Source organism: Channa argus, chromosome 1 (genome assembly GCF_033026475.1).
Source record: "Channa argus isolate prfri chromosome 1, Channa argus male v1.0, whole genome shotgun sequence".
Classification (NCBI taxonomy): domain Eukaryota; kingdom Metazoa; phylum Chordata; class Actinopteri; order Anabantiformes; family Channidae; genus Channa; species Channa argus.
The window spans coordinates 27,472,401-27,490,596 of record NC_090197.1 but is presented as its reverse complement, the minus strand read 5'-3'; the positions used below and the strand labels follow the sequence as shown (position 1 = coordinate 27,490,596).

The 18,196-nt window shown below is 40.4% G+C and overlaps 2 protein-coding genes across 4 annotated transcripts; one reads left to right on the top strand and one right to left on the bottom strand.

Moving 5' to 3' along the window:
* Positions 1 to 156: 156 nt before the first annotated feature.
* Positions 157 to 3,614, bottom strand: LOC137130545 (barrier-to-autointegration factor-like). 3 transcript variants are annotated; one of them, XM_067510874.1, is made up of 3 exons: positions 3,476 to 3,614; positions 1,600 to 1,805; positions 157 to 1,444 (listed from the first exon to the last, which is right to left on the bottom strand). In XM_067510874.1, the coding sequence occupies exons 2-3, from the start codon at positions 1,723 to 1,725 to the stop codon at positions 1,298 to 1,300; spliced, it is 273 nt and encodes a 90-aa protein (XP_067366975.1). In that variant the 5' UTR covers positions 1,726 to 1,805; positions 3,476 to 3,614; the 3' UTR covers positions 157 to 1,297. The 3 variants fall into 3 exon arrangements, with proteins under 3 accessions (XP_067366975.1, XP_067366956.1, XP_067366965.1); XM_067510855.1 differs by lacking the exon at positions 3,476 to 3,614 and adding an exon at positions 2,731 to 2,906; XM_067510864.1 differs by lacking the exon at positions 3,476 to 3,614 and adding an exon at positions 2,751 to 2,906.
* A 118-nt stretch (positions 3,615 to 3,732) lies between these two features.
* On the top strand, positions 3,733 to 17,229 carry pygb (phosphorylase, glycogen; brain). Its single transcript, XM_067510803.1, has 20 exons — positions 3,733 to 3,975; positions 4,857 to 4,958; positions 5,676 to 5,754; positions 5,954 to 6,057; positions 10,738 to 10,869; positions 11,027 to 11,138; positions 11,376 to 11,458; positions 11,565 to 11,708; positions 11,812 to 11,904; positions 11,987 to 12,133; positions 12,241 to 12,404; positions 13,218 to 13,332; positions 13,595 to 13,696; positions 13,768 to 13,915; positions 14,215 to 14,273; positions 15,006 to 15,147; positions 15,219 to 15,426; positions 15,980 to 16,114; positions 16,316 to 16,382; positions 16,627 to 17,229. Exons 1-20 carry the CDS (start codon positions 3,733 to 3,735, stop codon positions 16,789 to 16,791), a joined length of 2,544 nt encoding a protein of 847 aa, XP_067366904.1. The 3' UTR covers positions 16,792 to 17,229.
* The last annotated feature ends 967 nt before the right edge of the window (positions 17,230 to 18,196 follow it).

Sequence of the window (18,196 nt, the reverse complement as noted above, 5' to 3'; positions counted from 1 at the left end):
GGCAGTTTACCTACACCAACAAAAGATAAGATGGCAGCTACTCAGAGTGACCAAGCTAGTTAGCTTTAGCAGTTTATATTTTTTGTTTGCATTCTCCCTAACAAATTTAGCTGCCTTATTTACTGTACGTTGAATAACAAAACACAATCTTCAAGGTAATCCAAACCATTTATTAAGTCCTTCTCTTTCAAGGTATAGGGAAAATCTGGAAATATGGTTTTATGATTAGCTATAGATAGCTGTAGTTAGCTCCCCAGCTGGCTTTCCCTTAGCTAGCTTTCAATGTTATTATAAATACAAACTCTGGGTTCACGGGCAAAATTTTGTTAATTATTCTCAAAATCAATACAACACATATAAAAGTCTACTAAATCTCTTAATTTCTACTGTAATGAGAAACTAATGGTAGCTATGGAGACCATCTCAACTAGTTAGCTTTAGCAGCAGTTTTGATGGGTTTCCATTGTCCACTAGTGGCAGACTTTACAGTATTTACACATCTTCTTTTAATTCCTGCTGTAAAATAAACTTATATAAATTATATATATTATCCCAGCCACCAAATCAATACTGTGAATACTGAAAGTTAAAAATCTTATACTTACCTATGGCCGTCAGCTGCTTTTAACTTAATTCTTTTGCTGTAACAATTGCGGTAACAATTCTGTGGTTCAGCTTGTTTGACTATCTTGTAGTAAAAGCACATTTAAAAAGCTGCTCTAACAGATGCTCTACATGTTTATAGTAACATACTCTATATAATTATGTAAATGTCAGCATATTGCTTTTGTATGGCAGCATTCACTTAAATCCAGTAAAGGCTAGTTGTGGAGCTAGCCTAGCTAGTCTTAGCCAATGCAAAAACTGGAGACTTTTAAAAAGACCAACTTCAGCTTTAATATGCTGTTAGAACATGAATTGAATTTAGTAATCAATCACATAATGCTATGACAGTCTTTGAGTACTTTTGATAATTTTAGGAGACTTTCCTAATGAGGCTTATTGCAGGACTTAAGTATAGGTGTGATATTAGTACTTTTACATAAGTAAAGCGACCCTAGTATTATCTCCACCACAGGTTGACCTGAGAGTCAAAGCTTCGAGAGACAAAAAGCTTTATTTGTATAAACTTTTCCCGTGGAATGGGCTCATAAACCAGATGGACACCTGTCAGGTTGCTGTAACGTCAACAGTTTGAAGTCAAACTTTTGACACCTATTGGAATAACAGCAGCAGAGTTAAGAGCTTGGCTTTTAGCTTCAGGAGCAATATGGGAAGAACAGGAAGTGACGGCTTCTCAGAGGAAGGCATCGCACCATTCCTTCAGGCACTGAGCACAGGATCTGGCCTGGCGGGAGTTTGCTCCGCTGGCATCTTTGAGCCACTCAGTGAACAACTCTGTGTCCTTTTTCAACAGCAGGAACTGACCCAGGACCACAGAGGCCTGAAAACACATGAAAGACATGACAGAAATGGAAAGAACCCACCAAACAGAAATGAAATTCTTATAAAAATTCTGAGACATTAAACATTCCTGAATTTTGGAACACGTGCCATTTGTTCACATTGCAGAGTACTGCTGTAAAGACTTTGCTGCACCTTGTCAAAGCCCTGCTCCTCCAGCTTCTTCCCCAGAGTTTCTCCAATCCCAGAAAGAGACGTCACGGGTTTGTCTCCCATCGGCTCCCCGACAAAGTCACGGTGCTTCTGAGATGTGGTCGACATCCTGGCTGGAAGACCTCAGAGTCAGAGCAGGACAGAAAGAACGGACTCAGGACTCAAGAAGAACTTTTCTTTCCCCGAATCTAGACAAGAGAAGACAAGACAACATCCAACTTAGAAAACAGTATCACTTTATCGTCTCCGAGGTGACAGCAGAAGGAAAACAAAGTGTGTGCATCTGTTGGTTCTGGCCCATGGCTGCCTTAAAACGGAACCTCTAAACATGGGGAGGGAAGAGTCACATGGACTATCCTTTAGTAGCTGACTACAGCACAAACTTACAGCAGATGTCTGTGATTATTATCATGTTTCATGCAAAGTATTTCATGCAAAACATTATTTCAGTGTTAAATAAAGGTGGTTGACTTTCAAAGCAGGCTGCAACAAAAGATTATTTTCTCATTTAATCCACTGATTGGTTTATAGATGACAGAAAATAATTCAGTCAGTCAAAGTGGCACATTCACATTTGTGTTAGAACAGTGGAAACCTGCAGCACAATGGACCTCCAGCCTCCTATGTAGGCCCCCCAGACAGAAGGAGTTTGTTTTTTTTGTTTGTGTCAGTTTCATGTCAATTTTGTTTAGTTTTTTAGCACACGTTCGTAATTTTGAATCCTTTTTTAATAATTTTTGCCCATTTAGAAGCACTTTTCCCCTTTCTCTGGCCCCCAGGCCTGTGCTCTGTGAACATTCAGTAATCCATCCCTGACTAAAACTGTCAGATAAATGTAGAGGAGCAGACGTAAACTGGAGCATAACAAGAAAATACTCAGGTAAAGTACTTCCAACCTGTAATTAAACACTTAGCAGAGAAAATGAACATAATCTGAATTTAACAAAAAAGGTTCAAGAGCTGCTCGATCCTCCCAGTGAATCCAGTACCACCAGTGACACCAGCTGCAATGATGGAGCCAAACAGACATGTTTAAATTTCAAGACTTCAAGACCTGCAATGACACTAGTTTTAAAGTCACATGGGAAACATTAAATAACATGTTTAAGTTACCAGTGAGCGCCTTAATTCACCTGAAGTCAGATCACGCCGCAAACTCCACGACACATTAATCCCCCAATGTTTTTAAGGAGGAGGGGTTTTCTTTTAAAGCCCGGAAACTCGAGCCGCGTTAGCTAGTGCTCTGCGTCTAACGTCACGACGCAGGGAGTCAAAGATGGTCTGTATTAAAGATGAGTCATTTGTTGAAAATGTAATAATTTCAACATACTGTCGTAAAATCTGGAGCAGGTTGTTTTTTTCTTCAACTCTTTTTAGACAGTTATTCTTCTGATTGCATTTTCTCCTGTACTGTTTCTCCTTTGTAAATCAGCTTTAAGATAATGTTTATATGATGTAGCTCCAGTGCTTGTTATAATTTGTTTAACTCCTTTTTTCTTTTAGTATCCAGGTGCCCAAGATTTCTACAGTATCCTTGTTATTTATGTAAAACACAAGCAAAATATTATATTGTGTATAACACTGAGCCATAAACATGTTTGAATTACTTTGTACAAAGTGAGCAAAGTGGTGTAAGAAAAGGTGATTCACTACCGTTCCTTATCTATCTATCTATCTATCTATCTATCTATCTATCTATCTAAAAGTGAGCATTATGTGATTAAAAAGTCATTTTTTGTTTATCAATTTGTTTTGTTTATCAAAGTTTCTCAGTTTTGTTTCTTTATAATTAATATTCTTTTTCATCACAGGATTGTTATCTTATAAATTTGACTAAGTCAAAATTTTAACTTATTACCTTATTTTCACTAACTTTGGTTCTTTTACAGTCAGAAGCAGAATCATAGTGACGGTCTTCGTTTACGCCAACGTCTTTGTTGACGCTGCTCATGTGTTCCGCCCCTCTGTAACGTCACTGCGCCGTTCAGAGAGTCAGCGTGGCTGCTCGTTGTCTTCCTGCTTTACCTGACAGGTGTTGTGCACTGTCTACCTGTCAGTCTTCATCAACCAGGTCGCCTCACGCGCTTCTTTTGCAGCTTGTTTGTGTATAAAAACATGGCGGCTCCGCTCACCGACCAGGAGAAGCGGAAGCAGATAAGTGTCCGGGGCATCGCGGGGCTCGGGGACGTAGCGGAGATCAAGCGGAGTTTTAACCGACACCTCCACTTCACCCTGGTGAAAGACCGGAACGTAGCGACACCCCGAGACTTTTACTTCGCCCTGGCCCACACCGTCCGGGATCACCTGGTGGGCCGCTGGATCCGAACACAGCAGTATTACTACGAGAAGGACCCCAAGGTATGAGGAGCAGGAACCCTCAAACGCAACTAGGTTTCCGGCTCTTAGCGGAGTTCAGCGCTTTGCTTCTGCAATTTACAGAACAGCGGTGAAACGCTCGGAGCGGAGAAATGCTCTTAAAATGTTCCGCAAACAAACATAAATTCGGCAACAAACAAAAATCTAACCTGTGCATGTTTCTTTATTTCAGTAAGAATAACCTTAACCTTATTAAATCATCTCGCAGTTTACTGACAAACTTTTAGGTTAACTTTATATTTTAAAATGAATGTGCTGTTGAAGACCAAACACTTGATTTCACAACTTTCACGCAAAGTACCTGATGTATAACTAAAGATATTTGATGAAAGTGACTGTTGTTCGTATCAGCCGGAGTAGAAGTTCAGTTTGAGAAGAAATGTTCCAGACGTTTTTTAAAGAATGCTTTGAGAGGAACTCTGTGATCTAGGTTGTCATGTTAATCTGGATTGACTGACCCTGCAACAGCAAACACAGTTCGGGAAAAAACTGTAACCACAGGAGGACATGTTCATGAACAGTAGCGTGGTCATGTCACAGTATAAAGTTTCTGTCTACAAGTTGCTCAATGTGCTGCTGGCAGCAAATCCAGTTTATTTTCCTCATTCATTTCAGACTTTATTTTTTAAATAACTGTTTTGTGGTAATTAAGACTGTTTTTAGGACATGCACTAAAAAACTAATGTGAAGCAGATGCAAAATGATCACAGAGACAAACTGTCCAGAAAGCAAAAGAAATCAGATGTAAAGTGACTAGGAAGACACTTAGAGCAGACCATAGACTGCTGTGGAGTCAGCCTATTCTGTCCTAGTGGCCTGGATAATTTCTCTGCTTAAAGTCTGACTCTCTTGTCTCTGTCCAGAGGGTTTATTATCTGTCTCTGGAGTTCTACATGGGCCGAGCTCTGCAGAACACCATGATCAGCCTGGGCCTGCAGAACGCCTGTGATGAAGCCATCTACCAGGTAACAACACACCTGTTATATGCTATCATGCTGCTATCATGACCAAAATTTATCGCTTAAATCAAACAAAATCCTATTTGTTTCCCCTTGGAAATGACCATAACCAAAACTTGAACCCGATTAATGAAATATGCCCTGATGGAGAAAGCTGATCCTTCAGTATCAGTTAAAGCTGAATAAGTTGTTATCAGCTGGGACACATTAACCTCTGCAATAATTTAATTTTCCTGTTTGCTTAGTTAATCAGACCAAATCTCCACTAAGTTTCATTAAGACATTTTACTGATGCACTAAATTGGAAGAAGAAAAAACAAAAATCACAAGAACACAATCATTAGCCTTCCTAACTGGTCTGGCACATGTCTCCTGAAGGATCTTCATCTGTTCTTCCATTGCAGATTTGTCTAGCCCCCAATTCTGTGGTTTTCGATCAGGGACATTAATCTCAAGCTTCAGTCACAGATTCTCAATAGGATCTGGATTTTGAGAGGGCCTCTCCAGGACCTTGAATTTAGTGTCCTTAAAAACGTTTGGACCCATTTTGGATGTGTTCTTCAGGCCACTGTCTTGCTAGAAGACTCGGCAGCAAACTAAAGCTAGACTGGGTGCAGATTTCTGTACACTATCCTTTTTCCTATTATTTTTTGCAACATCATCTTCTTTCTTCATGATCATGACAAACTAACCTCCAACAGCACACACTGTTTGTTTGTGTAGTTGGGTTTGGACATGGAAGAGTTGGAGGAGGTGGAGGAGGATGCTGGGCTGGGAAACGGAGGCCTGGGACGACTGGCAGGTAACAAGTCACATGATGTGATCCCTGCTCCATTGCAGGTAATATGCGGAGAAGTTCCACTTCTGCTGTCTGATGTCCTCCTTGTTACAACATCCTTGTTTCCCACAGATGTCCTCAGTTTACAAAATGAGATTTCCCTTTCTGAAAGTTCTGACATTTTCCCTAAATGTCCATTGTTTCACTTCCATTTACTCTGCAGCATGTTTTTTGGACTCCATGGCGACCCTCGGCCTGGCCGCGTATGGTTACGGTATCCGCTATGAGTTCGGCATCTTTAACCAGAAGATCAGAGATGGATGGCAGGTACAGACTAACAACCACCTTACATACACACGTACATTGATGTCTATTATCTACAAGTGACGTGATTGACGTCACTTCCATAGTTTGTCAATGGTTTGTGCAAACTACCTACACATTTTCATCCAGCTGCAAGATACCATCAAACATTTGCAAACAAAGTAAGAATTAATAAAACTAATAAATAATAAATAATAAACTAATAAAAAAAATTATTTATCTTTGAGTTTTCCGTCGTTGCATAGAGACAGTGTCCCAACCCGCGGTCTTCTGAACCTGTCAAACGAGCAATGGCCTGCCCTAGCAGGGGCCTGCTTCTTGTTGCAGACACAGGAGGCCTCGATCCCAGCTAAACAAAGACATCGGACAACACCTGCCACACCTTATCTGTGTCCTTCTCTGGTCCACGTGGATAACCAGTTCACTGTGCTCGAGGAACTGGAAAGGCTCACTTCCCCAGGACTGGTTCCGTCCGACTGCCTGCCTTGTGAGATGCCAGATGGCTTGGCCCCCACAGGTGGCCACTCCACCTCCCGCCGTCAGCAAAACTTACTGCACCATGGGCAGCGTGGTCAGTACATGCTGCAAGGGCCTCGCTACACCAGACAGGCTACCACAATCAACATGTTGCTCCCTGGCGCACGGTGCACCAAGTCTTCTCGTTCTGACCATGCGAATTATTGGCGACTCAATTGTTGGCGACTCCATCGAGAGGTCTGCTTAAAATCAGCTAAAACCTTTTGCTTTCCTGGAGCAACTGTCAGTGACATAGCGGAGAAAATTCCAAACCTGATAGAAAAACATCCTATGGCAACAAAATTCCTAGTACACGTTGGCACGAATTACCCCAAAAAGCAACAGTCTGAGCTGCTGAAACATGATTTCATATGACTTGTCTACTCACTGGAGAGATATCATGACAGACGGTTCTTCATCTCCAGCCCAATTCCCACGCTCGGTCGTGGTGTTAGCTGGTTGTCCAGACTCCTCAGCCTGCACACAAGACTTCAACGACAAGTCTCTGCACACGGACTCTTTTACATAGACAATTTCAATCTTTTCTTATCTTATCTTATCTTCAAACCAGATGTATTGCACTTTCTGGAATCACAGATGTTGACTGAGAACATTGTACACAGCGTCTCAATTTCCAGGACTGACTGACCTGTGGGTCTGATGTGCTTTCCTCTCCTACATCCTCCGCTCCAATCCCTATAGTCTATAGAATCTAACATTACCAACAAACAAAATGCTGCTCTTATGGATTTAAATTTTTCACCCAGGAAATTTTATTATTTTAATGAATTTTATGATCTGCTCTTTGCCCAATGAAAACTATGCCTCTTCCCCAACCACCTTAACTATTTAGACCAAAAATGAACACGAGAGGAGTTAAACATGATAACGTAATAAAAGTTAAGTCTACTCCTCTTACAGAACCAAAACCCAACCAAATTGCTTAAAGATGTTTTAACCTTAATAGACATGTGCATATTAGATTTGATCAATCTATCTTTAGAAACTGACTATGTACCAAAACAAATAAATGTGCATTATTAAATATCAGATCTCTCTCGTCTAAATCCCTGTTGGTAAATGACTTGATAAATGATAATTGATTTTTTTTTTTTGTTTTGTCTTACCGAAACTTGGTTTGCAGCAGGAAGAATATGTCAGTCTAAATGAGTAAACCTACCAAGTCATATTAATGATCATGTTCCTAGAAGCACAGGCCGAGGTGGAAGAGTAGCAGCAATCTTCCATTCTAGCTTATCAATAAACCCTAGACCTAAACCTAGTTATAACTCATTTGAGAGCCTTTCTCTTAGCCTTTCACACCCAAACTGAAAAACTCAAAAACCACTGTTATTTGTTATCGTGTACCGTCCTCCAGTCGCTTATTCAGAGTTTATTGAATTTTGTGATTTAGTGTTTAGTACAGATAAAGTCATAATAGTGGGTGACTTGCTGACTGTAACTGTGTCAACACTGCATTTAATTAATTATTAAAGTTGACTTTTTTTTTTCCAAAAATTTAAATAAACCCATTCACTGTTTTAGTCACACCTTAGACCTTGCCCTAACGTATGGTATTGAATATGATCATTTAACAATATTTCCTCATAATTCTCTTTTGTCTGACCATTTTCTAATAACATTTGAATTATACAATAATGGACTATAGAAAACAATCCACTACAACAGATGTTTATTTGTAAATGCTGTAAAAAAGGAAATGATTTCTTTATCATTGTAGCCACCTTAATCTTACGGGTGTACAAGTTGATCATCTTATTGATAATTTTGCAGCTTCACTATGTAAAATACTCAATACTGTTGCCCCTCTAAAAATGAAGGCAGTGAATCAGGGCAACATCCATGGTACCATTCACAATTGTGCAACTTAAAGCAGAGAACACAAAAGTTAGAAACGAAGTTACGTTTCACTAATTTATAAGAATTCCGGTTTAGCCTGGAAAAACTGTTGTCTATGTTAAAAATGTTTTTAAAAAAAGACTTTCGTAACAGCATATTATTCATCATTAATAGTGGAAAACAAGAACAACCCCGGTTTCTTTTCAGCACTGTAGCCAGGCTGAATAAAAGCCATAGTTCTGTTGAGCCTAGTTTTCCCCTAACAGAACAGCAATGACTTCATGACTTTCTTTATGAACAAAATTGTAGCTATTAGGGAAAGAATTCACCAAATCTTTCCCAAAATATTACAGATAACAGATCATTATCTACAACAGTGCTAGAATCATCAATACGTGCTTGCTTATGTTTTAACCTTTATAGACATGTTCCTATTAGATTGGATAAATCTACCTATAAAAACTGGCCAAAGTACCAAATGTATCAAAGGCCTATAGAGTTGCTGTAATCAAACTTCTACTTTGTCTCAATCAAGGTGTTTTACTCAATCTCCCTTTTATTACTAAAATCCTTGAAAAAGTAGTTGCAAAGCAATTATGTGACCATCTGTACAGGAATAACCTGTCTGAAGTCAGGATTTAGAGTTTATCATAGTACAGAAACTGAATTAGTGAAACTCACCAATGACCTTTTCTTGGCTTCAAATAATGGACTTGTGTCTGTACTCGTCCTACTAGACGTTAATGCTGCATTTGACACCACTGAACACATTTTATTATTAACCCAACACAAAGACTGGAACATGGACTTGGAATTAAAGGAACTGCAATGCATTGGTTTAAAGGGTTCCACGGGGCTCTGTGTTAGGACCAATACGTTTTATACTATTACATTATTAGAAAACATTCCATAACCTTCCACTGCTATGCAGATGATACCCAGCTATGTTTTATCTGTGAAACCAGAAGATACTAACCGATTAATGGAACTTCAAGTATGTATAAAAGACAAAGGCCTGGATGTCCTATAATTTCCTACTTCTAAATTCAGTCAAAACTGAAATTATTGTATTTGGGTCTAAAAATATGAGAAATATGCTATCTAAAAATACAGTTAATTTAGATGGCACAACTTTTGGCCTTTTTAGATGCCAGAACTTTGGTACTGCTTTCAGGAACCTTGGAGTTATCTTTGACCAGGATTTGTCCTTTAACTCCCATATAAAACAACTTTCTAGAAGCCTTCTTCCACCTACGGAACATTGCCAAAATTATTTCATGCATTTGTTACTTCTAGATTGGACTACTTTAATTTTCTATTTCTGGGGAGTTCTAAGAATGACCTAAAATGCCTTCAATTAATCCAAAATGCAAGGGCAGCGACTGGAATCAGCAAGAGAGATCATATTTCTCCTTCAGTAGCTTCTCCATTGGCTTACCTTAAAATTTAGAATATATTTTAAATCCCTCCTCCGTACATACAAAGCTTTCAATGGTCAGGCTCCATCATATCTAAAAGACCTCATAGTACCGTATAGTCCGATTAGACCACTTTTATCCCAAATTGCAGACATACTTGTGGTTCCAAAAGTAGAATGGGAGGCGGACCCTTTAGCTATCAAGCTCTGCTTCCACAGCACTGCTCCCAGTTCAGATTTGGGAAGCAGACACCACAGCAGACTAGGCTTATAACCTTCCTTTTGATAAAGCTTATAGTTAAACCTGCTCAGTGAACCTAAACTAGCTCTTAGTTATGATGCTATAGGTTTAGACTGTTGGGGGACCCCCCCCCCCACCAGGTGCAATGAGCTCCTCCCCTCTCTTCTCTCTATACATTTATATGCCACCACTGTATGACATTAACTTTGTGTGTTTTATCTCTTGTAGTTGCACTTCTCCTTCTCTCTGTCCCTTTCTGCAGGTGTCCCCGGCTTTGGAGTTGTGTGTTTTCTAGTGTGCAGCTACTGGTCCTACCAACCTGCCTGATGTTTTCTTGTTGCTTTTTGTTGCTCTTTTCTTTTCTCTCTCCACTTTCCACTCACCCCAAACGTTCAAGGCAGTTGGCCGCCAACCCTGAGCCTGGTTCAGCTGGAGGTTTTTTCTGATAAAGGGAGTTTGCCTCGGGCTTGTTCAAGAGGGATTTGTTAGGTTTCCTCTACATACCTGTATAGTCTTGACTTTATAATGTAAAGTGCAGTGAGATTACTTTGTTGTGAATTGGCGCTACTTAAATAAAGTTGAATTGAATTAAATACAGGTGTTCTAGCAGGTGTGTGACTGGTTGGTGTGTTGCTACCTACCCTCTCAGGTGGAGGAGGCAGATGATTGGCTGAGGTACGGGAACCCCTGGGAGAAAGCCAGACCTGAATACATGCTGCCGGTTCATTTCTATGGACGAGTGGAGAAAACTGAGAGTGGAGTGAAGTGGGTGGAGACACAGGTCAGAGAGTTTCACCTGCAAAGACTGGGACTACAACCTTTGATTTAGTTCTTTCTGAGTACTGAGATTATTTGGGGTGTATTTTTAGTCTGTGGTACTGTAACTTCAGTAAAGTCTCTGAATATTTTAATTACTAATTGCCTCTGCATGTGTACAGGTTGTGTTGGCAATGCCCTATGACACTCCAGTTCCAGGTTACCGTAACAACACGGTGAACACAATGAGGCTGTGGTCGGCTAAAGCTCCGAATGACTTCAAACTGCAGAACTGTATGTCTGACTGATATCTCTACCTGGAGGCTCACATCACAGACCTGATCTGTTCTAACCTGAAGCTCAATAACCGTTGGTCTTATCATAGAAACATCATGTCTGAGGGGATGAATTTTCCTGTAAAAACCTTGTCCTTATCACTGTTTCTGGACTGAGTCCTGAGCCTCTGGGCTTAATGGTGGTGCAGGCTGTTGCCTGAGCCCCAGTGTGATAGTCTTTTTCTCTGCTTCACAGTTAACGTTGGCGGTTACATTGAAGCTGTTCTGGACAGAAACCTGGCTGAGAACATCTCAAGAGTCCTCTACCCCAACGATAACGTGAGAAAACCCACCGGTCACATGGTGTCATCTGGTTCTAACTAGAGATAAGCTTTAGCTACTGTTTCAGTGAGTAGAAGTGATTAATTTAGAAATGTGTTTGCAGTTTTTTGAGGGGAAGGAGCTGCGTCTGAAGCAGGAGTACTTTGTGGTTGCTGCTACATTGCAGGACATCATCCGCAGGTTCAAATCCTCCAAGTTTGGCTGCAGAGACACAGTCAGGTCATCCTTCAACACATTTCCTGAGAAGGTTAGAAGCAAGTTTTAGAGTCAAATTTTTACTCAGTTTGTTTATTTTCTGTCCATCTGTCACTGTGCTTATGGTTAACGCGTATTTTTAACTGTCCTGTCAGGTGGCGATCCAGCTGAACGACACCCACCCGGCTCTGGCCATCCCTGAATTAATGCGCATCCTGATGGACATCGAGAAGCTGGACTGGGACAAGGTGAGTAAGAAGGATTCTGAGTTTGGCAGCAGCTTAGGTTTAGTAAAGAGCAAAGCTCAGGTGCCAGTGTCTGTGTCTCCAGGCGTGGGACATCACTTGTCGTACCTGTTCATACACTAACCACACAGTGCTGCCCGAGGCATTGGAGCGCTGGCCGGTCTACATGTTCGAATGTCTGCTGCCTCGTCACCTGCTCATCATCTATGAGATCAACCAGAGACACCTGGATGTAAGACTCTACTCCAATGTCAATATAAGATTCTAATAAGCTTAAGTTGTGTGTCTGGTAATTCTCTCTGAATGAAGCTTTAAACCATTGGAAATTTTCTTTCTCAGCGGATCGCGGCCATGTTTCCTGGTGACATCGACCGTCTTCGTCGCATGTCTCTGATCGAGGAGGGAGACCCAAAGAGGATCAACATGGCTCACCTGTGTGTGGTCGGATCTCACGCTGTCAACGGAGTTGCTCAGATTCACTCGGACATCGTCAAGAACACAGTGTGAGTCCACGAAAAAAGAGCCAGTTTTACAGAGACTAGTGTGGTGCATGTCTGCAACCTGAAGAGGTTATTAAAGCCACAATGTGAAGTAAGGTACCAATGATTCAACTACTCTTGGAGCCAGAAAGGTGATTAACTCTGCGTGTACAGATAGGGTTACTCATTATTTCTTGAACCAGGCCCCTAAACTCACTTTTGGTGACCTGGCAAATCCTGCATTTATCTGGAGCTTCGGTCGTGTGCGTCGTCAGAAACTAACTCTATACCTACGATGCACTTCTGCACATGACAGGTGACGATCTCCGCAGCAGCTTTCAGTCACCACACCAACCACAGAAAGACATTCCACAGCTCCAAATGTGGCCATACCTGATATTTCTGTCTTCGTCAACATGTTCTCTGCCATGATCTCAACCTTAACCTCAAAGTTCTGTCTTACTTCTCCTAACCCCAGTGACATGATCATCTGGACAAATCCACTTTTATTTTTTAATGTACCATCATGTGCAATTTTTTTCAACATCCTTACATTACGACAAATTATTTCCAAGTTAAATTGTAAAATTAGATGCCACATATCTTAAATTTTTCTATAACACACATCCCCTGTTTGCTGTGCAAAAAGTATTTAGGTTAATAAGTCTACTGTAGATAAAGATATAATACTACTACTGGTAATAATGGCTGTGGGTTCTGCCTGTTGGTTGTAGCTTTTGTCACTTATGGCAGTGAGCGACAGTCGGTCATTTATCATGTTTCTTCGATGGTGGTGTTAAGTTAAACGTTGGTTTAACCTGAAGCCTGTTCCTTCAGGTTTAAGGACTTCTATGAAGTGGATCCAGACAAGTTTCAGAATAAAACCAATGGCATTACTCCTCGTCGCTGGCTACTGATGTGTAACCCCGGCCTGGCTGACGTCATCACTGAGGTATAGAGAACCCAAACACCTCAGTGTTTTATCCAGAATTTGGTTCATTCATTTAGAATTGAAAACAAACACGTGCTTACTATGTATTTCCTAAGTTTAAAGAGGACTGACAGTTTTTCAGTTTCGGTCATTATAACAATTATATGCAACACAAGCTCACATAAAATAACTTTTCTGTTTTATTTGACAGATAATTTTAGCTAACATGCTTTTATTGGCCTGTTTGTTCCATGTTAAACCAGCTTCTGCATTTGTCCTGCAGAGAATCGGAGAAGATTTCCTCACTGATCTCAGTCAGCTGAAGAAAATTCTTCAGTTCATTGATGATGAAGCTTTTATCAGGGACGTGGCCAAAGTCAAACAGGTAGGAACAGAAACATCACGTCTGTCTGTCTGGTTTCGGTATGTCCGTCTGATCAGTCTCTGTCTCCTCAGGAGAACAAGCTGAAGTTCGCCTCCTTCCTGCTAAAACATAACCAGGTGAAGGTGAGTCCAGAGTCCATGTTTGACATCCAAGTGAAGAGGATCCACGAGTACAAGAGGCAGCTGCTCACCTGTCTGCACGCCATCACGCTCTACAACCGTACGTCTCCCTCTGCTCTGACACTGCAGCACGACCTATGTCAAACTAAAGCAGCTTAATTCATCAAAGTCCTGTATCTATATTCTCACTGTGAAACAAATTCACGATTTAATGACAAGTCAAATTTTATTTAAGTATTTGTTACTTCAGTTTTAGTTCGTGAAAATTTGTGCAGAAATTCACCAGCAGAGAAAACCACATACAGTATTTGGTCAGTTTAGTCAAACTTTAAATGATTCACATCAGTTTCTTGATTATTTATTTGTTTGTTTGTTTATTGATTGATTGATTGGTCTCAGGAATCAAACTGGACCCAGAGAAAGTGTTTGTTCCCAGGACGGTGATGATTGGAGGAAAGGTACACACACACACACACACACACACACACACACACACACACACACACACACACACACACACAGGAAAAATAAAAATCAAAAGTAAATGTTTGTGGTAACCCAACTGCAGGTTCTTCTTACTATACTAAAATTTTACATATTACATCAGCTATAGTAACTAACTACTTTACAAATAAGGTTTACCTATAGCCAACATCATACATAAAGTACTATAAAATACTGTAGCTCCACTTCACCACCAACAACTAAGTGTTTTTAATGTAGTAATAAGATTCAAGATTTAAACAACTTTATTAATTAACCTTGTTACAGCTGCTTTTTGCTCCAGAGAAGGAAAAGAAAGAACCACATCATCACAAAAGCACAAAACCTATACATCTGTCAATAAGAACAAAAAAAGTTGAGTAACCAGCTGTAGTGCAGATGTTGGATGTGAGGATAAATGATGAAACATAACCGTTCAGTCAGTGGTTGTGGTGAATATGACAAAAAAGCCTTATTGTTCAGTTTCAGTTCAATGTCCCCCGGGAGACGGGAATTGGTGTGGACTTTTGTGGAGCGCTTTGTATTGACCAGTGTCTAGCTGAACCTGACAGCACACTGTGAAGGGGGTTGGTCGGGTTGTCCAGCATCAAAAGGAGTTTAGACAACATCCTCTTCTCTGCCACCATGTGTCCAGGGTCCAGCTGCACCTCTAACAGTATTTCTATCCTGCTGCTGCTCTCACGCAGGCAGCCCCTGGTTACCACATGGCCAAGCTGATCATCAAACTGATCACCTCGGTGGGTCAGGTGATCAATAACGACCCGGCAGTGGGGGACAGGCTGAGGCTGATCTACTTGGAGAACTACCGGGTGTCTCTGGCTGAGAGAGGTGAGACCTGGAACTAAAGACCTAAACCTGTCCGTCATTCACGGGTTAAACTGCCTCTGTGTTATCCTCAGTAATCCCAGCTGCAGACCTGTCAGAGCAGATCTCCACAGCAGGAACTGAGGCGTCGGGTACAGGGAATATGAAGTTCATGTTGAATGGGGCTCTGACCATTGGCACCATGGACGGCGCCACGGTGGAGATGGCCTATGAGGCCGGAGAGGAGAACCTTTTTATTTTCGGCATGAGGGTGGCAGAAGTGGAAGAGCTGGATCAGAAGGGGTGAGAACATTTTAGACCACTTTGTCACTGTCAGTTATGATGCAATCAAGTCCTTTCCATGGTGCATTCAATGAAACTTGGATATCATTTGGTTTCCAATTACAAACTGCCATAATTTCCCTATTAACAAATTCATTTGGTCCATAAAATGTCAGAAAAGGTTAAAAATGGCCCAAACTGGTTCCTGAAGTTCAATGTTCCATGATTAGTTTGGATTTTTTAGTCAAAGTTATTGAGCTTACAATCATATCCCAAAATGTAGAAAAGCAGATGTTCTTTTCAGCAGCTCGAACCAAAGGGGTGTGTGTGTGTGTGTGTGTTTTGCTTTAAAGAAAATTACATGAATTGTTGCAATTAATTTTTTATCTGTTGAAAATGTTTAAGCACATTTCTAAAAGAAACTTAAAGAATCACGTCCTTCATTTCTCCTTTGGCTCCTTTTTTCACATCTTTGTGAATGAAAATCAATCAGGGCTGCAGCTTTTTCATGTCCTAAGATCATGAGTCCAGAACTAATTATCTCATTTCCTTGCTCACCTGTGGGCAAATGCAGCTACAACGCCAGAGAGTTCTATGAGAGGCTGCCAGAGCTGAAACTGGCTGTGGACCAGATCCAGAGTGGCTTCTTCAGTCCCTCTAAACCAGAGCTCTTTCGAGACCTGGTCAGCATGTTAATGAACCACGACAGGTAGGGGACAGATAGAGACCAGTGTCTGTCTTAGCTACAGAAACTAGATGCAGTAATTTAGGGTTTGTTGAATGTGTCTAAGGATGTTGCTAAAAATTTGTTCAGCTTAGGACAAAGACTGGAAGCAGGGACAAACTGTTGTTCACATGGACATCTATCTGTAAAGATTCCTGATTTTATGTCTTATGATCTCTCCTTCAGGTTTAAGGTGTTTGCTGATTACGAAGCCTACGTCAAATGTCAGGAGCGAGTCAGTGAACTGTACAAGGTGATTAAGCACTTGAATGTTTCCTGTGAAATAAAGAGGCATGAGCAGACCCTAGTGTTTTTTGTAGTAGTCTCCCATTGAAAACCCATCTTAAAGTAAAAAACATGTCAAACTTAAAGTTTGACATATTTTAAGTTTCATAAAAACACTAGTCTGTGGGTCTGTTTCTTTCCTAGAAACTTTCCTCATTAATCATTGGCTGATTTTAAGATGGAAATTACTGGATTTCTCTGTTTCGCTGCAGGACCCAAAAGAATGGACCAAGATGGTGATCCGCAACATCGCTGCATCTGGAAAGTTCTCTAGCGATCGAACCATCTCCCAGTATGCCCGCGAGATCTGGGGAGTTGAACCGTCTGATGTGAAGATCCCACCGCCCAACGAGCCGCCCTTTGAGTCCCGAAACTGATCAGCTGAAGGACAGCATCGGAACGTTTCTCTGCAAGTATTAAATCAAGCGTCTGTGAAACATGCTCTGCTGAGTAGTTCAGCCAAAACATTGCAACACTTAATTTTTCTGGCAAATTTTCATGTCTGCTAAAGCAGTAAATAATGTGCTGGGTCCATATTAACAGGCAAAGTCAGCTTGCAGCTACGTGTTTGTTTTCTAAACGGGTTGTAGTTAATGAAGTTCCAAACATTTAGATGAAACTGCAGAAACCTTCTGCAGATGTGCAGGTAGAAAAGTCAAAGAACATAAAACTCAGAAGCTGACGGTGATTTTTAAACATTTAAACCACTGTCCACACATCAGTGCCATAGAAACCAGGTGTTTAGAAAGTGTTGTTGTGATGTAAGATGTTATAGTGTGTGTGTGTGTGTGTGTGTGTGTGTGTGTGTGTGTGTTTTGAACATCACCCTTAACAAATATGGACACCAGAGTGATTGAAACATTCAGATTTTGACCCCGATACATCCTGGAGTGGCATAGAGAAAACTCTTTGGTCAGGGCCAATTATCATGTCAAACAAAACAGGACCTCTTTGATGCACTAAAGGTTTAGTGCATGTCTCCAAACATAACTGATAACTTTTAATTAGTGCACATAATTTTTTTTCACAAAGACCTTACACTTGTGTAACAGTACTAATATTCAGATGCCTTTTCAATGCTGTGAAGTCCATATAGAAACCCCACTACTTTCCACTTCATAAATTCCTAAGTTCATGAGTTAGGCCTCTCATACTGGTGTTAATATAAGTTAATTAGACTTAAAGTTAAAGTCTTCCTAACTAGACATTCTATAAAATTCTCTTTAAGTTAAAGTTGTTTAATTGAATAGAACTGTTCACTTACACTAAAAGTAAAAGTGCCTTAATTCTGAGTGTCATTTTCCTTAAAACAAAGATGCCATAAAATTTTAAATGGATTTTAAACTAAAACTGTACCAGTGAGTTGCAGTGATCTTCTGTTTCACAAACTTGAAAAACCCTTTTTCATTAGTTATTGTGCAGTGGATGTACATGAAGAAACTCTTCAGCACTAAATTCTAACAAGACTTAAATTCAAAAATCCCATTGATGTCCAGTAACATTTTTTTAAGAGGCTCCAAATTATTTAAATATTTTAAATATCCAATATAAAAATGACTTTTTAACTAACATTAACATCTCGTGAACAGGACTGTCACTTTCAGGGGTAGGTAAACGGGTCATGTTTTTCCTTTGCTTTACAAGGCATAAGTCATACATCAAACCAAAGTTGTATTTTATCACAAATTACCTAAATGTTTAGATGATCACAAATGTTGAAATGTTTGTATTGACTTACAGTGGAGCTGTAAAATTGTTAGAAAAAGCTGGTTCATTGATATT

Coding starts and splice junctions, on each gene's coding strand:
- LOC137130545 (XM_067510874.1), bottom strand. CDS start 1,725: ATGTCGACCACATCTCAGAAGCACCGTGACTTTGTCGGGGAGCCGATG. Junction 1,445..1,599: donor AGGAGCAGGGCTTTGACAAG/GTGCAGCAAAGT, acceptor ATGTGTTTTCAG/GCCTCTGTGGTCCTGGGTCA.
- pygb (XM_067510803.1), top strand. CDS start 3,733: ATGGCGGCTCCGCTCACCGACCAGGAGAAGCGGAAGCAGATAAGTGTC. Junction 3,976..4,856: donor ACTACGAGAAGGACCCCAAG/GTATGAGGAGCA, acceptor GTCTCTGTCCAG/AGGGTTTATTATCTGTCTCT. Junction 16,383..16,626: donor GAGTCAGTGAACTGTACAAG/GTGATTAAGCAC, acceptor GTTTCGCTGCAG/GACCCAAAAGAATGGACCAA.